Genomic DNA, 25,417 nt, shown 5'->3' on the forward strand with positions numbered 1-25,417 from the left:
CCACTCTGGTATTCTTGCCTGGAGAATCCCATGGACAGAGAAGCCTGCTGGGTTACAGTCCATGGCATCACAAAGAGTCAGACATGACTGAGGTGACCGAGCATGCATGCATGCAAGGAAATACTAGGCCATCTGTTGAAGTAACATATGTTGTGATAACGGAAACGATAATTTTTCCATTCTCTATAGAATATTTCCCATCCCAATGGCAAGCATTTGCATTTAGGTTACTTCACCATTGTCCAAGTTCTAGGAGGAGGTTCCTGACTTACACACTAAGCAAAATCAAGAGCATGGTCTGAATTGACCCCAGACTAATCTTCTAATGTTACCAATTGCTGGCAGTGACTACGGAATGCATTTACTAAAGATAAATATTTTGTAACCATGAGTTCAACTTGGCTAGGGCAGGATATATTGGCCTGTCAGCATCATTTAGTAATAATAATTGGATTTATGCTTTGCACCTGGTTTCAGTGGAGTCTTGGGGTTTCATCAGTTGAGATGTGTCCTGTGGCTGGAATGTGCCTATGTGATCAGTTCACTAACAAATGGCCTCCAAGATGAGCTGACTTTGGACTTCTTGGTACCCAGATGTTTCACATGCAGGCCAGTGGAGGTTTGAGACCTGCTGACAAAGGGTATTCTCTGCAATCAGCTGTAAGACAAAGTTTGCACCTGAGATCTCTGGACCCCTTGCATTGCATATCCATGTCTTACTGTTGCTGTACTGTATCCCTTGCCTGTAATAAAACTGTTCCATGAGGATAAACTAAGTATTGTGAGTCCCTTCAGCAGTTGAACACATTAGGTAACTAATGTAAGAGTTCAACAATGGATCTTCTCCCCCCCCAGAGGAGGCAAGTAGCTGACTAGCTAAAGCCTGAGCCCTGGAGTCTGTGTGTCTTGGATCAGGTCAAGGCTTCACCCTTTGCTAATAGATTCTCTCTCTCTCTCTTTTTAAAAAAAATTTATTAGAGTTGGTGGCTAATTACTTTACAATATTGTGGTGGTTTTTTCCATACATTGAAATGAATCAGCCATGGGTATACATGTGTCCCCCTATCCTGAACCCCCTTTCCATCCCTCTGGGTTGTCCCAGTGCACTCTCTTTGAGTGCCCTGTTTTATGCATCAAACTTGGATTGGTCATCTATTTCACATATGGTAATATACATGTTTCAATGCTATTCTCTCAAATCATCCCACCCTCACGTTTTCCCAGAGTCCAAAAGTCTGTGTCTCTTTTGCTGTCTCGCATATAGGGTCATGGTTACCATCTCCCTAAATTCCATATATATGCATTAATATACTGTGTTGGTGTTTTTCTTTCTGATTTACTTCACTCTGTATAATAGGCTCGTTTCATCCACCTCATTAGAATTGACTCAAATGTGTTCTTTTCTACAGCTGAGTAATATTCCATTGTGTATATGTACCACAGCTTTCTTATCCATTTGTCTGCTGATGGAGATCTAGTTTGCTTTCATGTCCTAAGCTTTTGCAAACAGTGCTGCGATGAACATTGGGGTACACGTGTCTCTTTCAATTCTGGTTTCCTCGGTGTGTATGCCCAGCAGTGGGATGGCTGGGTCGTATGGCAGTTCTATTTCCAATTTTTTAAAGAATCTCCATACTGTTCTCCATAGTGGCTGTACTAGTTTGCACTCCCACCAACAGTGTAAGAGGGTTCCCTTTCCTCCACACCCTCTCCAGCATTTATTGTTTGTAGACTTTTTGATGGCAGTCATTCTGACTGACATGAGATGGTACCTCGTTGTGGTTTTGATTTGCATTTCTCTGATAATGAGTGATGTTGAGCATCTTTTCATATGTTTGTTAGCCATCTATATGTTTTTTTTGGAGAAATATCTGTTTAGTTCTTTTGCCCATTTTTTGATCAGGTTGTTTATTTTTCTGGTATTGAGCTGCATGTATATTTTGGAGATTCATTCTTTGTCGGTTCATGTTTTGAAACCTAGTATGATGGTATAAGAAGGTGAGAGGTAATTAAGTCATAAGGGTGAAGCCCTCATAAATAGGTTTAGTGCCTTTATAAAAGGGACCCCAGAGAGCTCTTTCCCTTTTCCCACCATATGAAGATACAATGAGAAAACAGAAGTCTAAAATCTGGAAGAGAGTTCTTACAGGAACCCAACCATGATCTTGGACTTCAGCCTCCAGAATTGTAAGAAACCAATTTCTGTTGTTCATAAACCACTCAGTCTATAGTTTTTGCTATAGCAGCCTGGACTGACTAAGACACGTCACTTAATCTGCCTGAGGAGTTAATGATGCCTACCCTGAAAGATTCGATGAGCCCGTCCTCATCGTGCAGGGCCCATGCCTGGCACCGTCCTCATCGTGCAGGGCCCATGCCTGGCACAGAAGAGCATGCAGTTCATGTTTACCACGTTTATCAAATTCTGTCTATAGAATCCCAAGAAGCAAATTTCTAGCAGCTTTCTGTCCTTGTTTTAGCCTCCAAGAGTTAATAAATATTGAGATCTAGACTCTGAGCACCTCTGAGCACTCTCTACACAGTGTGAAAGAACTAATTATGATAAGAAAGAACATAGACATGATCATCAATTTTTCTATTTTTCTAGTTAGGAAGGTAGAGTGCCAGGCTATGCTGTGAAAGCTACTGGATAGTTGTAAGATCAAAAGACATAAGAAAAATGTTCTGAAGATTAGTCATACAGACATAAGAGGTCTTCTTATTCTTGTTCCTTTCTACAGTCTCTCTTGGGAATTTTACCCCCTGTGAAGCTCTGTCCATTGACTTAGATAAAATGACTATTGTGACTACCGCTACAGTCCTGATCTCCGTCTCAGGTCCCAGTTCTACAATCTAAACTGTCCGCTGATGGTTTCACCTGAACACCCGGCAGGAATAGCAGCTTTGAATGTGCTCTCTTTGACTCATAATTTGCTCCTACCTTGCCTCTACCCCAGCTTTCTAGTGGCATGGAAATCAATCTGGGGTATTAATTCAGGTGCTGTGTGGCCGTGGATTCACTCCTCACCCTTGCCCTGCTTCGCTCAGCATCCACAAGGAGGCGGGCCCTGCAGGCTGTTAGTCACAGGCTTCCTGTGCCAGCTGACTTCTTGTAGAGTTCCCCTGATGGGAGGCACTGGCTGGTGTTTAGTAGTGGGGAGGAGGGCAGAAGCCAAATTGTTTCCCCCCTTCTTTCTGCCCTGGGTAATCAATGGGAGCACCTTCTCATGGCCTCAGTGCCCACAGGACAGGCTTGTCACCATCTCAACCTCCACAGATGACCCTACACTTGGGTTCTGGTAAAACCACATCTTCTTTTTGCCCTGCCAGTCTAGGCATGGCTGCGGCTTCTACCTGTTTCTGCCCTTTGAGTAGCATCGCCCACTTTCTAGCATAGTCAAGATTATTCGTAACATTTCATTTTTTGTGTTTGTTGTAAGATTCGGTTGTTTCTCTTGTAAAGCTGTGGGTGGTGGTGGTTTAGTCACTAAGTTCTGTCTGACTCTTGTGACCCCATGGACTGTAGCCCACCAGACTCCTCCGTCCATGGAATTTCCCAGGCAAGAATACTGAGTGAGTTGCCATGTCCTTCTCCTGGGGATATTACCAATCCAGGGATCGAACCAGGTCTCCTGCATCTCCAGGGTCTCTATTTACCAACTGAGACACCAGGGAAGACTCTTGTAAAACTGTATGAGTGCACAAATCAGTAATGAACCTCTATTCACAAGTCACACATGCAAACTAGTGTCCTCATTTTCCTATAAGCCTTCAGGGCCTGCCAGTCAGAAAACAAAACAAATTATTTTATTTTATTTTTTATTTTTATTTTTTTTAATTTTATTTTATTTTTAAACTTTACATAACTGTATTAGTTTTGCCAAATATCAAAATGAATCCGCCACAGGTATACATGTGTTCCCCATCCTGAACCCTCCTCCCTCCTCCCTCCCCATTCCATCCCTCTGGGTCGTCCCAGTGCACCAGCCCCAAGCATCCAGTATCGTGCATCGAACCTGGACTGGCAACTTGTTTCATACATGATATTTTACATGTTTCAATGCCATTCTCCCAAATCTTCCCACCCTCTCCCTCTCCCACAGAGTCCATAAGACTGTTCTATACATCAGTGTCTCTTTTGCTGTCTCGTACACAGGGTTATTGTTACCATCTTTCTAAATTCCATATCTATGCGTTAGTATACTGTATTGGTGTTTTTCTTTCTGGCTTACTTCACTCTGTATAATAGGCTCCAGTTTCATCCACCTCATTAGAACTGATTCAAATGTATTCTTTTAATGGCTGAATAATACTCCATTGTGTATATGTACCACAGCTTGCTTATCCATTCATCTGCTGATGGACATCTAGGTTGCTTCCATGTCCTGGCTATTATAAACAGTGCTGCGAAGAATATTGGGGTACACGTGTTTCTTTCCCTTCTGGTTTCCTCAGTGTGTATGCCCAGCAGTGGGATGGCTGGATCATAAGGCAGGTCTATTTCCAGTTTTTTAAGGAATCTCCACACTGTTCTCCATAGTGGCTGTACTAGTTTGCATTCCCACCAACAGGGTAAGAGGGTTCCCTTTTCTCCACACCCTCTCCAGCATTTATTACTTGTAGACTTTTGTTTTTTTTTGTTTTTTTTTGAAGACAAATCTTTAATTGATAAAGATATCTTTTGCAGTATTTTCTCAGGAGAATCTTTGCCAAAGTTGTTTAGCTACTTGTAGACTTTTGGATAGCAGCCATTCTGACTGGTGTGAAATGGTACCTCATAGTGGTTTTGATTTGCATTTCTCTGATAATGAGTGATGTTGAGCATCTTTTCATGTGTTTGTTAGCCATCTGTATGTCTTCTTTGGAGAAATGTCTATTTAGTTCTTTGGCCCATTTTTTGATTGGGTCATTTATTTTTCTGGAGTTGAGCTGTAGGAGTTGCTTGTATATTCTCAAGATTAGTTGTTTGTCAGTTGCTTCATTTGCTATTATCTTCTCCCATTCTGAAGGCTGTCTTTTCACCTTGCTAATAGTTTCCTTTGATGTGCAGAAGCTTTTAAGGTTAATTAGGTCCCATTTGTTTATTTTTGCTTTTATTTCCAATATTCTGGGAGGTGGGTCATAGAGGATCCTGCTGTGATGTATGTCAGAGAGTGTTTTGCCTATGTTCTCCTCTAGGAGTTTATAGTTTCTGGTCTTACGTTGAGATCTTTAATCCATTTTGAGTTTATTTTTGTGTATGGTGTTAGAAAGTGTTCTAGTTTCATTCTTTTACAAGTGGTTGACCAGATTTCCCAGCACCACTTGTTAAAGAGATGGTCTTTAATCCATTGTATATTCTTGCCTCCTTTGTCAAAGATAAGGTGTCCATATGTGCGTGGATTTATCTCTGGGCTTTCTATTTTGTTCCATTGATCTATATTTCTGTCTTTGTGCCAGTACCATACTGTCTTGATAACTGTGGCTTTGTAGTAGAGCCTGAAGTCAGGTAAGTTGATTCCTCCAGTTCCATTCTTCTTTCTCAAGATCGCTTTGGCTATTCGAGGTTTTTTGTATTTCCATACAAATTGTGAAATTATTTGTTCTAGCTCTGTGAAGAATGCTATTGGTAGCTTGATAGGGATTGCATTGAATCTATAGATTGCTTTGGGTAGTATACTCATTTTCACTATATTGATTCTTCCAATCCATGAACATGGTATATTTCTCCATCTGTTAGTGTCCTCTTTGATTTCTTTCACCAGTGTTTTATAGTTTTCTATATATAGGTCTTTAGTTTCTTTAGGTAGAAATATTCCTAAGTATTTTATTCTTTCCGTTGCAATGGTGAATGGAATTGTTTCCTTAATTTCTCTTTCTGTTTTCTCATTATTAGTGTATAGGAATGCAAGGGATTTCTGTGTGTTGATTTTATATCCTGCAACTTTACTATAGTCATTGATTAGTTCTAGTAATTTTCTGGTGGAGTCTTTAGGGTTTTCTATGTAGAGGATCATATCATCTGCAAACAGTGAGAGCTTTACTTCTTCTTTTCCAATTTGGATTCATTTTATTTCTTTTTCTGTTCTGATTGCTGTGGCCAAAACTTCCAAAACTATGTTGAATAGTAATGGTGAAAGTGGGCACCCTTGTCTTGTTCCTGACTTTAGAGGAAATGCTTTCAATTTTTCACCATTGAGGATAATGTTTGCTGTGGGTTTGTCATATATAGCTTTGATTATGTTGAGGTATGTTCCTTCTATTCCTGCTTTCTGGAGAGTTTTTATCATAAATGGATGTTGAATTTTGTCAAAGGCTTTCTCTGCATCTATTGAGATAATCATATGGTTTTTATTTTTCAATTTGTTAATGTGGTGTATTACATTGATTGGTTTGCGGATATTGAAGAATCCTTGCATCCCTGGGATAAAGCCCACTTGGTCATGGTGTATGATCTTTTTAATGTGTTGTTGGATTCTGATTGCTAGAATTTTGTTAAGGATTTTTGCATCTATGTTCATCAGTGATATTGGCCTGTAGTTTTCTTTCTTTGTGGGATCTTTGTCAGGTTTTGGTATTAGGGTGATGGTGGCCTCATAGAATGAGTTTGGAAGTTTACCATCCTCTGCAATTTTCTGGAAGAGTTTGAGCAGGATAGGTGTTAGCTCTTCTCTAAATTTTTGGTAGAATTCAGCTGTGAAGCCGTCTGGACCTGGGCTTTTGTTTGCTGGAAGATTTTTGATTACAGTTTCAATTTCCGTGCTTGTGATGGGTCTGTTAAGATTTTCTATTTCTTCCTGGTCGAGTTTTGGAAAGTTGTACTTTTCTAAGAATTTGTCCATTCTTCCTCGTTGTCCATTTTATTGGCATATAATTGTTGATAGTAGTCTCTTATGATCCTTTGTATTTCTGTGTTGTCTGTTGTGATCTCTCCATTTTCATTTCTAATTTTATTGATTTGATTTTTCTCCCTTTGTTTCTTGATGAGTCTGGCTAATGGTTTGTCAATTTTATTTATCCTTTCAAAGAACCAGCTTTTGGTTTTGTTGATTTTTGCTATGGTCTCTTTTGTTTCTTTTGCATTTATTTCTGCTCTAAGTTTTAAGATTTCTTTCCTTCTACTAACCCTGGGGTTCTTCATTTCTTCCTTTTCTAGTTGCTTTAGGTGTAGAGTTAGGTTATTTATTTGACTTTTTTCTTGTTTCTTGAGGTGTGCCTGTATTGCTATGAACTTTCCCCTTAGGACTGCTTTTACCGAGTCCCACAGGTTTTGGGTTGTTGTGTTTTCATTTTCATTCGTTTCTATGCAAATTTTGATTTCTTTTTTGATTTCTTCTGTGATTTGTTGGTTATTCAGCAGCGTGTTGTTCAGCCTCCATATGTTGGATTTTTTAATAGTTTTTCTCCTGTAATTGAGATCTAATCTTACTGCATTGTGGTCAGAAAAGATGCTTGGAATGATTTCTATTTTTTTTGAATTTACCAAGGCTAGCTTTATGGCCCAGGATGTGATCTATCCTGGAGAAGGTTCCATGTGCGCTTGAGAAGAAGGTGAAATTCACTCTTTTGGGATGAAATGTCCTATAGATATCAATTAGGTCTAACTGGTCTATTGTATCGTTTAAAGTTTGTGTTTCCTTGTTAATTTTCTGTTTAGTTGATCTATCCATAGGTGTGAGTGGGGTATTAAAGTCTCCCACTATTATTGTGTTATTGTTAATTTCTCCTTTCATACTTGTTAGCATTTGTCTTACATACTGCGGTGCTCCCATGTTGGGTGCATATATATTTATAATTGTTATATCTTCTTCTTGGATTGATCCTTTGATCATTATGTAGTGACCATCTTTGTCTCTTTTCACAGTCTTTGTTTTAAAGTCTATTTTATCTGATATGAGTATTGCTACTCCTGCTTTCTTTTGGTCCCTATTTGCATGGAAAATCTTTTTCCAGCCCTTCACTTTCAGTCTGTATGTGTCCCCTGTTTTGAGGTGGGTCTCTTGTAGACAACATATGTAGGGGTCTTGTTTTTGTATCCATTCAGCCAGTCTTTGTCTTTTGGTTGGGGCATTCAACCCATTTACGTTTAAGGTAATTACTGGTAAGTATGACCCCGTTGCCATTTACTTTATTGTTTTGGGTTCGAATTTATACACAGTTGTTGTGTTTCCTGTCTAGAGAATATCCTTTAGTATTTGCTGGAGGGCTGGATTGGTGGTGCAGAATTCTCTCTGCTTTTGCTTGTCTGAAAAGTTTTTGATTTCTCCTTCATACTTGAATGAGATCCTTGCTGGGTACAATAATCTGGGCTGTAGGTTATTTTCTTTCATCCTTTTAAGTATGTCTTGCCATTCCCTCCTGGCTTGAAGAGTTTCTATTGAAAGATCAGCTGTTATCCTTATGGGTATTCCCTTGTGTGTTATTTGTTGTTTTTCCCTCGCTGCTTTTAATATTTGTTCTTTGTGTTTGATCTTTGTTAATTTGATTAATATGTGTCTTGGGGTGTTTCGCCTTGGGTTTATCCTGTTTGGGACTCTCTGGGTTTCTTGGACTTGGGTGATTATTTCCTTCCCCATTTTAGGGAAGTTTTCAACTATTATCTCCTCAAGTATTTTCTCATGGTCTTTCTTTTTGTCTTCTTCTTCTGGGACCCCTATGATTCGAATGTTGTAGCGTTTAATATTGTCCTGGAGGTCTCTGAGATTGTCCTCATTTCTTTTAATTCGTTTTTCTTTTGTCCTCTCTGATTCATTTATTTCTACCATTCTATCTTCTAATTCACTAATCCTATCTTCTGCCTCTGTTATTCTACTATTTGTTGCCTCCAGAGTGTTTTTAATTTCACTTATTGCATTATTCATTATATATTGACTCTTTTTTATTTCTTCTAAGTCCTTGTTAAACCTTTCTTGCATCTTCTCAGTCCTTGCCTCCAGGCTATTTATCTGTGATTCCATTTTAATTTCAAGATTTTGGATCAATTTCACTATCATTATTCGGAATTCTTTATCAGGTAGATTCCCTATCTCTTCCTCTTTTGTTTGGTTTGGTGGGCATTTATCCTGTTCCTTTATCTGCTGGGTATTCCTCTGTCTCTTCATCTTGTTTAAATTGCTGAGTTTGGGGTATCCTTTCTGTATTCTGGCAGTTTGTGGAGTTCTCTTTATTGTGGCGTTTCCTCGCTGTGTGTGGGTTTGTACAGGTGGCTTGTCAAGGTTTCCTGGTTAGGGAAGCTTGTGTCGATGTTCTGGTGGATGGAGCTGTATTTCTTCTCTCTCCTTTCGAAGAGTTGGGCTGCTTTTCTGGGTGCCTGATGTCCTCTGCCGGCATTCAGAAGTTGTTTTGTGGAATTTACTCGATGTTTAAATGCTCTTTTGATGAATTTGTGGGGGAGAAAGTGTTCTCCCCGTCCTACTCCTCTGCCATCTTGGCTCCTCCCTCAAAACAAATTATTTAAAAATTTTTGTTTTGTTTTGGTCACATGGCCAGAATTAGTTCTCCAACCAGGAATGGAACCCATGTCCCCTGCAGTGGAATCACAGAGTCCCAATCACTGGACTGCCAGGGGATGGTTCTTTAAAAACATCTACATAAAGAGGGCTGTCTTCAATACCACCTCCTGCTGTGATCCCTTTGCTTAATTTCAAACAGAGGTACTCTACGCTCAGGAGCCCCATGAAGAAATATGGAAGGAAAATGTTGCTCTATTTAACATGAGGTGAGCAGAACCTGCTACTGACCAGCAGAATGAATGGTTATTTCCTTTTCATCCAGAAGGGCACAAAACCACACAACTGCAGAACCTGGCGGTGGTGATGGGGAGGGTTGCTATGTGGTAGTTCTCTGCAAAATCATTCTCACTGATTGATCTAACTACATACCACCATGCTTGGAATGGGCAGGAGGGATGCACAGGACAGATAAAAGAGAACAATTAACACCTCAAAGAAGAGAAAGGGAACCCAAGAGTAAATTACATGAAATTCAGAACTTGAAAAGATCTTAAAGGAAATAACAAATTGAGTCATAAAAGTATGATATAGAAGAACTCCTAGATCACACTGAACTCAAGTTCTTCAGTTTGAAAATAAAGAAACTGAGGCCCAAAGAAGGTAAGCATCCTGTGTAGGGTCACTGGCTAGTGAATGACACAGAAAGGACTAGAATTCTGACAAGTGCCTTTTCTGTAGACCCTTGCTTCTCTAAGTATGTGGACGAGCATCACCAGAGCCTGTACCTGCTGGGAGCCTGTTAGAAATGCAGAGCCTCAGGCTCCACCCCAGACCTACACCTTTGAATCTGCATTTTAGCAACAGTTCGACTGACTTCCATGCAATTACAATTGAGAAGCAGTGCTCAAACTCACACTCTCATATCTCTGGGCTTTCTGTTCACTCAAAGCCAGAATTGGAGTAGAAATGTTCTCCATTTCTTGAAAAGTACTTTCTCTGTAACTTACAGTGAAAGCTTATATTAGGGCTCATAAATACAGGAAAGAAAAGTTTAAATGATGTTGAATGAGGGTTTTTGGATTGGCTTTGCTGTCTGGCACTCACTGTATAACTTAAAAACAGTTTCTAAGAACCAGAAGCCTGGAACACAGAAGGAACTTGATAAAAATGTGTTAAGCATATAATAAAACTTTGTTATATGTGGAGAAAAGATTTCAGGACAGACGTTCAATTTAACACACATTCGATGAGCACCAACTTATGTGCTAGGTGCTGTGTTAGGTGTGGCAATATTTTATGACTAACACACAGACTGAGAACCTCATAGCACAACATGTGCTCCTCGAAAACAAGGACTAATCTTCCTTCTTCTCCTTTTAAATGTGCTCTGCACACACGACACACTTTGCCAATATTCACAAGTATAGTTCTAATTGGAAGCTTTCCACACCCTATTCATACAGTGGGAATTGCTGAGTGATGGAGGTGGATTGGGATGTAAGAGCTTGGCTTCTCAACCTTCTATACTTTTGGAACCATCTCCCAGTGGGGTTGGTAAATCCTTCTTATCTAATCTCTCCACATTCCCTCCCTCTGCCCCTTCTCTGCAGAGAACTGAGTCTCAAGGGGTTTGATGAAGAGATGGAGGTCAGCTACTTCACTGGAGCTGTGGCCCCCTGTGTTCTGGGCCAGCTGCTGAGTGACTTACCCGTCTCCTCTCTACAGGGCACCTCCACCCCTGAACTGCCTGAGTAGCTGTGTTGAAAGTTATCCTTGAGTTTATCTTGAATTGAAAATTACATTATCACTTCCTGGGCTGGGCTAATGCCCAGCTACACTTCTTCACTGTGGCTGAGCCTTGGAAGCAGATAAGAAAAGGAAAGAATTCATCAAAAGCTGGTCACTTTATCTTTCTGCAGAAAGGGACTAAAGCCAAAGGCCAATGAGAGGAAAGGAAATAGAGACTTCAAGGCCTCTGGTTGGGGTTCACATCTAGATATGTTGTCCAGAAGGACTCTACCCGGAAAGAAGGATAGCCTTTTTGCTGAAACAGCGATGATTATGATGGTGACGTTAGTCAACATTATGAAGCTCCTGATGTGCGCCAGGCACAGTGCTACCCACATTATAGGCATGACCTTATATTTTACCTTTACAACAAGCCTATGAGATACTTTTTCTTAACCATGGTCTTTCTCAGACTGATTCTTCAGGAGACCTCATAAGATGAAAGAAAAGAAATATGACTTAAAAATCACTGAACTTTAATTATCTACCAGGCCCCATGCCAGGACTTTTCATGTGTCATAAGACAGTGGAATAGTTCAGTCAGTCAGTCAACAAATACTGTTTCATTCATTGGAGGCATACTTACTGAATTCTATGAGGTATTAAGTACTCCATATTCATAGTCTCATCACTGCCAATGACAATTCTATAAGATAGGTACTATTATCGCCATCTCAAGTGAAAGTTACTCAGTGGTGTCCAATTCTTTGTGACCCCATGGACTATACAGTCCATGGAATTCTCCAGGCCAGAATACTGGAGTGGGTAGCCGTTCCCTCCTCCAGGGCATCTTCCCAACCCAGGCATTGAACCTAGGTCTCCCACATTGCAGACAGATTCTTTTCCAGCTGAGCCACAAGGGAAGTTAGATGTTGTCTTTCTCCCTCCCTTCCTCCCATCCCCCTATTCTCCTTTTTTTAAATGAATATTTACTGAATGTTGGCTATGTTCTAGGACTGGGATAGAATGATATATGAAGCAGATAATGCTCTGACCTCATGAAACTTATTTTGCAGACAAATAAAGGCATAAAAAAGAAAATGTTAGGTGGTGACCATACTCTGATATCAACGAAGCATGTTATAGGATAGAAAGTGCCTGGGGCTACTTTAGATTCAGGGATTATTTCTGAGGAGGTGACATTTTAGGTGGGCACTAAATGACAAGAAAAGAGTGACTCATGCTAAGATCTCAGAACAAAGCCTTTCAAGCAGAGAGAACGGCTAGCTCAGGAATCCTATGACCTGCAAAACGAGCCTGGAGAGTCCAAGGAACAGAACCTCCACCAGCGTGGCTGGAGTTGAATGATGGTGGTGGGAGGCCAGAGGGAGGCAGGGAGTCTTACACATCAGGGCAAGGAGTCGGAAATCTATTCCAAATGGGAAGTCCAGGGGAGTGAGGGGCCTAAGAGGGCAGAAAATATTTTTAAAAGCTCACTCTGGTTTCTGCAATGAGAAATTGCTTATAGGAGACAAGGGTGGAAGAAGGGAAAGCAGTGCTAAGGTGGTTACAGAATTTCAAATAGGAGAGTGGTAGAGAGGAGGGTCACAGGGGAGATGAAAAAGAGGAGGTGGAGGGTCAGAAGCACTTGCTGATGAAGTGAAAGGCCTGTTCTTTCAGGCCCCAGCACACTGGGTCAGCAGTTGGAGGGCAAAGATTAGTCTCTGTAGTTTCCACAGAGTTTGGCCAAAAGCTTGGCATTTCGTAGGTGATTGATAAGTATTTGTTGGACTGAACTGAGGCTTAGTGTTTGCTGTACTGGATCTGTTTGCCTGTTAGAAATATACCAGGAGGTATATTTCTCAAGAGATATACCAGGAGGCCTAGGCAAGCATGAGTGATGTAGTATTGGGACTCCCCTGTTCTCACAGGGTCCAATCCATCAATTTAATAATCCCTAAAGATTAAAACTGAAGAAGTTGAATATGAACTAGGTCCAGTTAAAGCCATTTAGCTTTTGTGAGCCTGTTAACTAATACAGGGATCAAAACATCTTCCCTGGAGAGCTGTTTTGGAGCAGAGAGGTGATATATGTGAGAAGTCCCAACCATTGCCTTATTTGGGGGAAGAAATTCAACAAAGGGAAGCTGTCATCATATGGAACAATACCTGGGGCCTCAGAGGCCTCCTAAGATAGTACCAAACCTGCAGTGTCTGTAGACATCAACAACATGCCCTGGTGGAGGTGGGGAATATGGAATGACAGACAAAGGACCTCTAAAAATCTGTACATCCATAAAAGCAGCAATACTGGGGGAAAAACGTGAAACTCATCCTTTTCAGAATTCTGGAAATTGGCCAAAGTCTTGCAACACTCTGAGAATTTATTCAAGAAAAGATCAGAGTCCTATGGAATTTCAACTTGCCCTATTCTCATCTGCCCCTCCTGAGTTCGGCAGTAACCTTGAAAACTGGCAGCTATGAAAGCCAGCAGCAGAGCGCTCACTGGAGGAGGCAAAGAGGGTTGCAGGGCTTCAAAATCCTGTCTGCAGAGAACTGGCCTGATTTCACCTGTTGAGCAGGACTCTGGAAAAGCCCCACTCACAGGGCTTGATTTTTTTTTTTTTTTTAATTGGACTTGGAGCTTCTGGGTGGGAAAAGCCTCAGCCCCAGGCCATTTGTTAAAAAACAAAACAAAACAAACAACAACCTCATAGTTGCCTGGGCTAACAGTATCAGCTGGGGAAAAACGGAGCCTGGCCAAAAAAAAGCTCAAAAGCTCTCAAAGGGAGGATCTAAGGAATGAGACAGTCATAAGGGACTTTGAAAACCTCTGACATACTTCTGAGGATGTGGAAGGATGCACTTACATGATGTCATGTGAGGGGCTGTGTGCATACGTAGGAAAGATCCGAGAAAGCCTTAATCTCTCACTTCTGGCTAACTTTGAGGTCATGCTCAAGCAGGAAATGAAAGCAAAGATAGAATTATAAACTGGAGTGCTAAGGGGATTCCTCCAAAACATACATGGAACCCTTCAGCAAAGGGTGGGAGACTTATTGGTTTAAAGTAATTTCTGTCCAATTGTTAGCTGATCTCTGAGCTGAGCATAGACTTCAATAGCATACGTGATAGGGAATATAGACTATTCAGAATTATTCCAGACAAGTCACTAAACAAACAGGAACAACAAAACACAGCAACATCAGAAAGGAAGTGATCTGATTTCTAGAATTACCACAATACATTATTTAAATGCTCAGTTTTCAAAAAACGGTAAGTTCTTTGAAAAGACTGACAAAATTGACAAATCTTTAGTTAGACTAGCTAGTTTTACCAAGAAAAAAAAAAAAAACAAGTTACTAAAATCAGATATGAAAGAAGAAACATCACAACTGATATTATAGACATTTTAAAAATCATAAGGTAAACTCTTAACAACAATATATCAGCAACTTAGATAATCTAGACGAAATGGACAAATTCCTAGAGAGACACAAAACTTGACTCATAAACAGAAAGCCTGAATAGATCTATAACAAGTGAAGAAGTTGAATCACTAATTTTGAAACTTTCCACAAAGAACAGTTCAGGCCCAAATAGCTTTACTGGTGAATTTTAAACATTTTGAAACATTCAAAGAAGAAATTTTCACAAACCCTTCCTCAAAAATAGAAGAAACTACTTCCCAGATCATTCTAAGAGGTCAGTATTATCCTGACATCAGAATTAAACAAAGACATTACACACAAAGAAAACTACAGAGCAATACCTTTTATAAACACAGATGCAAAACTCCCCCCAAAAAACACACACTAGTGAACTAAATTCAGCAACATATGTAAATCATCTGCCTGCAATGCAGGAGACCCGGGTTCAATTCCTGGGTCAGGAAGATCCCCTGGAGAAAGAAATGGCAACCTACTCCAGTATTCTTGCCTGGAGAATCCCATGGACAGAGGAGCCTGGTGGGCTGCTGTCTATGGGGTCACACAGAGTCGGACACAACTGAAGTGACTTAGCAGCAGCAGCAGCAACACCCTTTTATAGTAAAAAATATTCAACAAAGTAGGAATAGGACAGAACTAAAGGGTATCTGCAAAAAAACAACTGCTAGCATCATAAAGTTTTTCCCTTAAGATCAGGGAAAAGACGATGTCTGTACTCACTACTTCTATTTAACGCTGTACAGGAGGCTCTAGACCAGAAATAAAAAGCACATATATTGAAAAGAAAGAAGTAAAGTGGTTTCTATTTGTAGATAACATGATCATATGATAGAAAATACTAAGGAATAGGAATGGCAACCCACTCCATTATGCTTGCTTGGGAAATCCCATGGACAGAGGAGCCTGGTGGGCTACAGTCTATGGGGTCACAGGAGTCGAACATGACTTAACAACTAAACTACCAGCTACATATATACACACACATACATACATACATATATTGAGCTTCCCTGGTGGCTCAGATGGTAAAGAATCCACCTGCAATGCGGCAGACCTGGGTTGGATCCCTGGAGAAGGGAACAGCTACCCACTGCAGTATTCTGGCCTGGAGAATTCCATGCACAGAGGAGCCTGGCAGGCCACAGTCCATGAGGTCACAGAGTTGGACACAACTGAGCGAATTTCATTCACACACATACATGCAGAGCTAATAAATGAGTTTAGCAAGGGTATAAAATTAAATTGGAGAAGGAAACATCAACCCACTCCAATATTCTTGCCTGGGAAATCACATGGACTGAGAAGCCTGATAGGCTACAGTCCTTGGGGTCGCAAAGAGTTGGACATGACTTAGCAAAGACATAAAACTGACATACAAAAATCAGTTGTGTCTCTATAGAGTAGCAGTGAATAATCTGAAAATAAAGAAAACGATTTCATATACAATAGCAAGAAAAATAATAAAATATTTAGGAATAAATTTAACATAAAGGAGTAAAATTATACACTGAAACCTATGAAACATAATTGAAAGAAATTAAATAGAAAGACATCTCATATTCATGCACTGGAAGATTTAATGTTTGGATGGCAACACTCTCCAAGTTCATCGATAGAGCCAATGCCATTCATATAAAAAACCTGGCTGGCCTCTTGGCACAGATTAACAAGCTGCCCCTAAAATTCATATGGAAATAAAAGGAAACTCAGAATAGGTGAAAAAAAGTCTTTAAAAAGAAGAATAATTTTGGAGGATGGAATGATCAGCTTTATGCGTCAACTTGGCGAGGTACAGTTACCAGTTTTGCAAACACTTGTCCACTTGCAGCTGTGAAAATACTTTTTAGATGTGATTAACATCTGTAATCAGCTAACTGTAGGAAATCATCCTCAATAAATGAGTGAGTTTGACTCAATCAGTTGAAAGGCTTTTAGTGCAGAAGTAAGGTTTTCTTGATGAAGATGAAATTCTACCTGTGGACAGCAGCAGGAGTACCTGGTGAGGAGTGTCTAGCCTGCCCCTCCTGACACTCTATCCTGTGGATTTCAGACTTGGCTAGCTAGCCCACACAATCATGTAAGCCAATTCTTTGAAATAAATCTCTTCACTTATACATACTTATAATATTTTACTGGCTCTGTTTTTTTTTCAGTAGAACACTGACTGAAAGTGGAGACTCACATTTCCTGATTTCAAAACTTACTACAAACTACAGCAATCAAGACTGTGTGGGGACCTGGCCCGAGGAAACTCACATAGATGGGTGGAGCAGAATTGAGAGTCCAGAAACAAACACATACATTTATAGTTAATTGGTTCTTCACAGAGTGCCAAGACAATAGGTAAAGAATAGTCTTTTCCACATACTGTGTTGGGAAGACTGGATTTCCATGTGCAAAAGAATGAATCTGGATTTCCTACCTCACATCACAGGCAAAATTTAACTCAACATGGACCAAAAGCCTAAACAAAAGAACTAAAATTATAAAAGTAAGAAGGAAAGATACGAGCAAACCTTTGTGACCTTGTTTCAGGCAATGGTTTCTCAAAGGCACAAATAGCCAACCAAAAAATAACAATAAATTGCACTTCATCAAAATGAAAAACCTTTTTGTTTCAAAGAACATTATTAAGAAAATGAATATTTTTCTCCCACAGAGTGGGAGAAAATACTTGCAAGTCATATATCTGATAAGAGTACAGTATCCAAAATATGTGAATAACTCTTAAAACTAAAGAATAAAAAGACACACACACACACAAAACCAATTTAAAAATAGGCAAAGGATTCAGACATTTCTCCAAAGAAGAAGTACAAGTACCTAATGACCATATGAAAAGATGTTCAACATCATTAGGCATTAGGAAAATGCAAATTAAAACTACAATTGAACAAAATCACAACTTCACATCCACTAGGATGGTCATAATAATTAAAAATAAATAAAAGGAAAATAAGAGAAGTTGTAACCCTCATACATTCCTTACAGGAGTGTAAAATGGCACAGCCCCTTTGGGAAACAATTTTGTAGTTCCTCAAAAGTTAAATACAGAATAACCATATATCCATGGAATTTCATTCCTAGGTAGACATTCAATAAAACAGAAAACACACACCCCACAAAAACTTGTACATGAACAGTGCAGCATTATTCAGAATAAGTGAAGGTGGCAGTAATACAAAAGTCCACCAATAAACGAATGGATAAAGAAAATGCAGAATACAATGGAATACTATTCAGCCATAAAAAAGGACTAAGTAGTTACACATGCTATAAAGTGGACAAAGCTTGAAACCATTATGCTAAGTGAAAGAAGCCAGACACAAAAGGACAAATACCATATGATTCTATTTACATGATATACCCAAAACAGGTAAATCCAAAGAGACAGAAAGTAGAGGAGAGGTTATCAGAGGAGAAGATTCTTTATGAAGTGATGAAAATGTTTTAAAATAAGGTAATAGTGAAAGTTATACAACACTGAATATACTAGAAACACTTTACAAAGGTGAATTTTACAGCATATGAAGTATATCTCAGTAAAACTGTTATTAAAAAAAGTAAAAAAAGAAGGCCCCTGTCCTGAGCCTACGTACCAAAAATACACAGAAAATAAAGTGAATGAGAGTGAAGAGTACACAGGGGATTCTCTGCTTCTAGGGTTGTGCCACTGAGTGCTGGCTCAGTGACCCAAACCTTAAACATCCATGTCCATGATTTAACACTGCTCTGGTCCCAGATGCTTCTCTACATCTCTCATCCTATGTCTTTGAAACAGAAGACAACTGTGATTCTATCCTGTGAAGGTTTGTGTCATTGCCAGGGGGAGTGATGGACATGGCTTGGCGCATAGGAAAGATTGCAGTGGCAAAAGCACTGCAGTAAGAGACAAATCAATCAACTTGTCAACTTCTTTTCAGTTTGAATGCAATAGACTCTCATACAATAAACTATCATTCCAAATATAACCAAGCATTCATTTTCATGTATTTCAATCATTGCCTCTGAAAAGTTCTCACAAATAAGGGTAATATTTGCAAGAGTTTCACATGGTTGAGATAAATTTTTTAATATTAAGCATTATAAGTTGAATCGTTTCTGCCCCCACGAAATTAACATGTTGAAGTCCTAATGTCCAGTAGCTCAGAACGTGGTCGTATTTGGAAACAGGGTAACTTGATTACAGAGGTCAGTTGTTACCCTGTACCCGAGTTAAAACAGGGTCACTGGGATGGACCCAAATACAATATGACCGGTATCTTTATGAAAGAGGAAATTTAGTGACGCACACAAAGGGAGAATGCTGTGAGAATATCAAAGCGGAAAATGGGGTGATGCATCTACAAGCCAAAGAATGTCAAAAGAATACACACTATTTGAAAATCCCATGGAAAACAACATAGGTATTCACTTTGCTGAAATGAAGGCAATAAAAGAAGTTTTAATGGAACTAATATATAACAATCTATGAATTACTTATAATATCTCTGGCTCATGAACAGAACATGTAGACATGAAGAAGAATCATTAAAGTGGTTAGTTTTGACAGTTCCTGGCTTCTAGTCATACAAATTTTGCATGTATTTTTAAATTTGGTCATTATGAAAGTATATTTGTCAACGTGGGAGGACAGAACATATTTCACTGAACAGTTTGCTAGCTTGATTTACAACATTTAAATAGGTAGACGTGTGGTATGTGGGCCTCCACTTGCGTTTATGCCCCAGGCTCCGATAATTGTTAGAGGTGGGCCAGGACCCAGCAATGACAGAAGAAAGCTAGCCCGCAGCTATGAACAGAAGCCAAACCAATGTTTCAAACTTGCTCTTACTACAACCTAAAATGCCATCCTGGAAGCTTCATGTGAAGACCTGATGCAGTCCCTAGGAGTGGCAAGTGCCTCACATGCTTTGTCTTTCTGGGCCATAATCCCAAGGGCCCTACAAGCCTGTCCCAGTCTAGGGATGTGCTGTGGCCTCAACTGGTGCCCAGCTCTCGCCAGGTTACATACATCTAATACACCTCACTGCTCCAAACATCAGGGTGTGTCATGCACTTGCATTTGATTTCCTTGCAGTAACTCTTATGGTGCCACCTTCAAGTGACAAGAACACTCTTATAACCGCACTTCACTCCTGCCTTGGGAAAAGACTGGGCGGTCTGACAACAGGCTTTCAGAGTGCTCCTGTGTGGTGATATCCCCCACGGCTATTATTTTGTTGCATTCTGCCTGTCCCCTTGGAGGGAGGTTGGCATCTTGTTGAGGATAGGGAAGGGGACTAGCATTCCATTTGGGAGTTAGTCTTATGAAGAGAGGAACTCTTGGAGATAGGGTAAGTGGTGGCAACTGAGGAAGGAGAAAAAAGCAGGCTCTATTGCCAGTTTCTAAGGGAATGAAAGAAAAGGGTACCAAAATGCCAACCAGCAATGCCAAAATGGGGATGAAAATTGAGTTGCAGAAGGCCCTGCGGGATTTCCAACTTTGATTGTATTTTATTGCAGCTCCCTTCAAGCAAACATGGCAACTGTACAGCTCATGTTACCGCAGACTAACATGATAGATAAATGAACAGCTCACATAAAACAGAGTGCCTGACATCAAAGGATACTTTGAGCTATCACTGAGAATCTTTAAGGAACTTCAATAACCTTTCCATAGATATCAGCTCACAAAAGTGGTGTCCTATCTTTGTAAGAAATTAAAAGTCATGAGAAAATAGACTGGGTTCATCAGAAAGGCAGTAGGAAAGAAAGAATGAAAACTTCAAGAAGCAAAGACATAAAAAGGTTTAAAAATACTTTTGATACTAAAAAAAGGAACTCTGATACAAATACAACAGGTAGAAAATCAACAGCCCAGTGTTTAAGAACAAAGGCAGATTAGTGAACCACATTAATCAAACTAGGACAGAGATTATCAGCTGCATTTGAAACTCAGATTAACAGGAACAAACAAGGTACCAGAGTGAGAACCATTTTTACAGCCGGTAACAGAAGTTTTCATCTTTGTTTAAATAAGACTTCAAAAGGATTCCATATATCAACAAATAAGTGAGTTCATTTAAAAAAAAGATTAACTTCAAGAAATGCAAGGCAGAATGACCACACTTCTGACCTGCTTTAAGATCAATCAACATTTTCTACCTGGGCAAGTAGAATGCAATTAGCACATGGGTAATTTTAAAGACTCTTTAACAGTCCCCTTTAACTGGCTGATGAAATAGCAGAACAGTGTGGCTGAAAGCCAGTGTTTATTTTTACCCATTACCTGTTTTATTAATGGGATTGTGGGCCATTGGACCTCCAGGCACACACAAATATATTAAAATATCCCGCACTGTAATTAAGAGGCACAGAGGGGATTAGAGCAAATTAAGCGGTTGTTGTATTTGCCATTGGTTTAGTCTAGGTCAGGCATTTGGATGCTCTCATGGCAGAGCCCAGTGAGTTTTACTTAAGAAATCCACAGAATATGAAATACATTTTCTTGCAGAGCAAGGATTTTAATAAGCAGGTCATCCCCCACCCCTGCCCAAATAAAAATATACATAAAGAAAAATGCCCCAAGTGAATGCTCCTAGAATGAAAGAAGAGATTCCCTCAAACAGAAAAGGAAAAATGCATCAACAATAGGGTCAGTGAAAGAAACTGGATTTTGAGACTCAAAATGAAACAAACGTAACTCTCATCCAGACACAGGGCTTTCTTTTCCTCGGCAAGTCAAAACTTCTGCCTCTGAGTTCTTTAAAGGGAATAAGAATAAAGTGATCACCTACCAGATGACCTGCTCAATAAGTAAAGCATCAGGAATGAAGTACAGACCCTTTGAGGCAAAGGCTACAGTATAGGTTCCTAAGCCAGCACCGTTTCATTTTTTGGTTTGATTTTACCAAATCCATTGTAACTAAATGTTAGTTTAATTTGGAAAATAATACATGTAAGTAGATTCTTTGCTTTGATTGTTCAGAATCAACATTACCACAATTGAGATTACTGCCAGTGCTGGTCTCCTGTGAATCTTCATATCAAAGAAAAAGCAAAACGCAATGAGGGCGGGGCAAAATGGAATGAAATCTGGGAACACAGTGTTTTGACCCAAGCAGAGGACAAAATGGCCTTTGCCCTGGCAACCTTGGCAGAAACCCTTGAAAAGCACACGAAAGAAGATGCAAGTACTTACGAAGATCCTGGACTTGCGGTGGGAGGGGGACCTGAAGAAATGAAAGAAAAACAAAGGAAACAGTCAGCCTGGGTTACTGGAAGGTAAGCTTCAGTACAGTCAAACCATTACAATCTAAGGTTCTCAACCACCCCAAGGTGATATTTATTTTTCTGGAATTTATCATTTTGCTCCAGCTCCCCCAGCCACCTCTAGGAAAAAACATACCAATGAGATTATCCCACGGTTTAGAGCCTGAAAAATGCTAAGACCAGGGTTGAAAAATGAGTCAATAGAGTAGGCATTATCGTGAGATGCAGGGAGTTTCAGTGGGAGGCTGAATGAGCACAAGGACATTGATGCAACCACAGGCAGGGGTCTTTGATGCCAGCTGGATCAAAAAGGGGCACGTGTGCTGGAAATCTTCCCAACTTCTCTGGACAAGGAACATCCTTGCTGAGAAGAATTCACTGGTGCGGTGATTTAGAATTGCAGCTGAGGTTAGACCGACCTGGACCCTGCTCTTGCTCTGCTGTTTACTGGCTGGGTGACCTTGAATGTGGTACTTAACTGCTGGTTTATTTATTTCTAAAATGGGTACAAGGTGTTCCAGCTTCTGTGTTGCTAGGCACACCCAGTACATGCTCATTTCTCCATCCCTCCTCACCCCCATGGAGGCTGAGAGTCAAAGGTCATCCCCGGTAGGAAGCTGCTTACCGAACTTGACAAACAAGACTCCGGTGGTAGAAACCACCTTCTTGCCATTTGTCGCCACACACTGGAAGTAACCTGTGTCTGTGGTGTCAAGGTTTCTAATCCGCAGTCGAGAGCCATAGTTGGTTGCCCGAAAGGAGATCCTCCGGGGCTCCTGGACCACAGGGGCATCGTTTTTGAACCAGCGGATGGTGGGAGGCGGATTCCCCGAGACTTTGCAGTGCAGTTCAGCCGTCTGCCCCAGGGAGGTGGTGATGTTATTCATCGGCTCATCGAGGGTCAGGTAAGAATCTGTGCGTACAGGGAGAAGCAGGCAGATGAGAGGGGCAGACCACCTCCAAGAGACCCAAATTCACTCTGTGTGTCCCAGACCACAGAGAGACTTAACAGGAGCAGCATGGTGGAGACGGACGAGGCATGAAGTTAGCCCTTTATCAAGACCCACGACTGCTAAAGAACCACCCACTGATCCTGCTGCTTGGAAGGAAATGTGTTACTAACTGTGGAATAAAACCTGGTTTTCAAATGATTATGTAGTACCCATGGATAAATGGACTTTCCAGGCCAATACAAAATGAACTTTTGTGTTTCAGAGTAATAAAAAAACTACATGCTCCTTGTTACAAGTGCAAATGATATAGTGAAGAAGAAAAAGAAGCAAAATTCACCTCAAATCTCCTCACCCCAAAATATATCCTTCTTAACATCCTGGCAAAGATCCTACCAGCTTGTCCACTTTTGATAAAAGAGAAAGCATGAAATGCTGGAAAAGTAGGAGCAATATATTTATGTCTACATGGCCCAAGATCAGGAAGGATGCTGAAGATCTTCCTGCCAGTGATGATATAACAAGGGTTATGAAGGCCAGGTTGCTAGCAGACAAAATGATGAGGGAATGAAACTATTTCCATAATGTTACCCATGTCAACTGCAACACATTATAAAAAATAATTTCATGCATTCAATTTTTAATTGAGATATAATTTACATTCTATGAACTGTATCAATCTTAATTACACAGCTCCTCTAGTATCAACAAATGCATGTGCCTGTGTAACCAATGTCCCTATCAAGGTATAGAACAACAGAACATTATCAATATCCCAGAAAGTACCCCCAAGATCCTTAATAGTCAATCACTCCTCCTACTTACAACCCCTCCCCCATGCCAGGCAACTATAGCTCTGATTTCTACCATCAGAGATTAATTTGCCTGTTCTAGAATTCACATAAATGGAATCATACTGTTTTGCATTTGGCTTATTCTGAGATTTATTACATTAAACATTTTAATATTGAATAAATTTTAAGGTTATTCTTCAATAATATTTTAAATATCATAGTTATGGAATCCAGTTGCAGAGTAAATAATTGGCTAAATTTTTAAAAACTAAGTACAACAAAGTTTAAAAATTGGTCAGTTACTCAATAACATAGATGGAGTTTTCTTTGACTTCATTTTTCTTGACCATACCTCCCATTGCCCTCTGTCCTTCCCCCACTACAACCTGGGATGGCTTGCTAAGCAGCTGTCTTCACTGCTCGACAGTAAGCCCTTAGGAGCAGGCAGAATGTTTTGGTCATTACTGCATCCTCAGAGTATCCTACCATCTGGCAGCATTATCCAGCAGCACTTTCTGATATAATGGACATGTTCTGTAATCTGCATTGTCTAACTGGTAGCTAGTAGTCACAAGTCGACCTATTTAGCAGATGAAATATGACTATAGTGACTAAAGAACTGAGGTCTTTTTTTTTTTTTAATGTGGACCATTTTTAAAGTCTTCATTGAATTTGTGACAAAATTGTTTCTGCTTTTTGCATTTTGGTTTTTTGACAATGAGGCAGGTGGGATCTTAGCTCCCTGACCAGGGATCAAACCTGAACACCCTGCATGGAAGGCAAAGTCTTAACCACTTGAATGCAACAGAAGTCCCAGCAACTGAATTTTAAAATTTAAGTTAAATAGCCACAAGTGCCTAAGTGTGTGGCAGCATAGGCAGAGCACAGTAAACTTATTGAATTTAATAGAATTTTACTGGCTAATTTATGCTAAAGCCTTTGACTGTGTGGATCACAATGAACTGTGGAATATTCTTAATGAGATGGGAATACCAGACCACATTACCTGCCTCCTGAGAGACCTGTATGCAGGACAAGAAGCAATAGTTACAACTCGACATGGAACAATGGACTGGTTCACAACTGGGAAAGAAGTATGTCAAGGCTGCATATTGTCACCCTGCTTATATAACATATAAATAGAGTACAGCCTGCGAAATGCCCAACTGGATGAAGCACAAGCTGGAATCAAGACTGTCTGGGAGAAATATCAACAACCTCAGATATGCAGATGATAACACTTTAACAGCAGAAAGTGAAGAGGATCTAAAGAGTCTCTTCTTGAAGGTGATAGAGGAGAGTGAAAAAGCTGGCTTAGAATTCAACATTCAAAAACCGAAGATCATGGCATCTGGTCCTATCTCTTCATGGCAAATAGATGGGGAAAATGTGAAAACAGTGTCAGATTTCATTTTCCTGGGCTCCAAAATCACTGCAGATGGTGACTGCAATCATGAAATTAAAAAATTATGACAAACCTAGACAGTGTATTAAAAAGCAAAGACATCTCTTTGTTGACAAAGGTCCGTATAGTCAAAGCTATTGTTTTTCCAGTAGTCATGTATGGATATGAGAGTTGGACCATAAAGAAGGCTGAGCACTGAAGAACTGAAGCTTTCAAACTGTGGTGCTGGAGAAGACTCTTGAGAGTCCCGTGGACTGCAAGGAGATCAAATCAGCCAATCCTAAAGGAAATCAACCCTGAATATTCATTGGAAGGACTGATGTTAAAGCTGAAGCTCTAACACTTTGGCCACTTGATGTGAAGAGCTTATTCATTAGAAAAGACCCTGATGCTGGGAATGATTGAG

General features: G+C 40.1%; 1 protein-coding gene across 1 annotated transcript in view; it reads right to left on the reverse strand.

Annotated features, from left to right (window-relative positions):
* The window catches only part of ROR1 (receptor tyrosine kinase like orphan receptor 1), a 463,207-nt gene that overhangs the window by 123,142 nt on the left and 314,648 nt on the right, over nt 1-25,417 (reverse strand). Inside the window, exons 3-4 of the mRNA XM_006049061.4 lie at nt 22,488-22,775; nt 21,792-21,822 (exon numbers count right to left, since the gene is read on the reverse strand). Coding sequence (XP_006049123.1) covers nt 21,792-21,822; nt 22,488-22,775 — 319 coding nt within the window. The remainder of the gene's footprint in view (nt 1-21,791; nt 21,823-22,487; nt 22,776-25,417) is intronic.

This window comes from Bubalus bubalis, chromosome 6 (assembly GCF_019923935.1).
Source record: "Bubalus bubalis isolate 160015118507 breed Murrah chromosome 6, NDDB_SH_1, whole genome shotgun sequence".
NCBI lineage: Eukaryota > Metazoa > Chordata > Mammalia > Artiodactyla > Bovidae > Bubalus > Bubalus bubalis.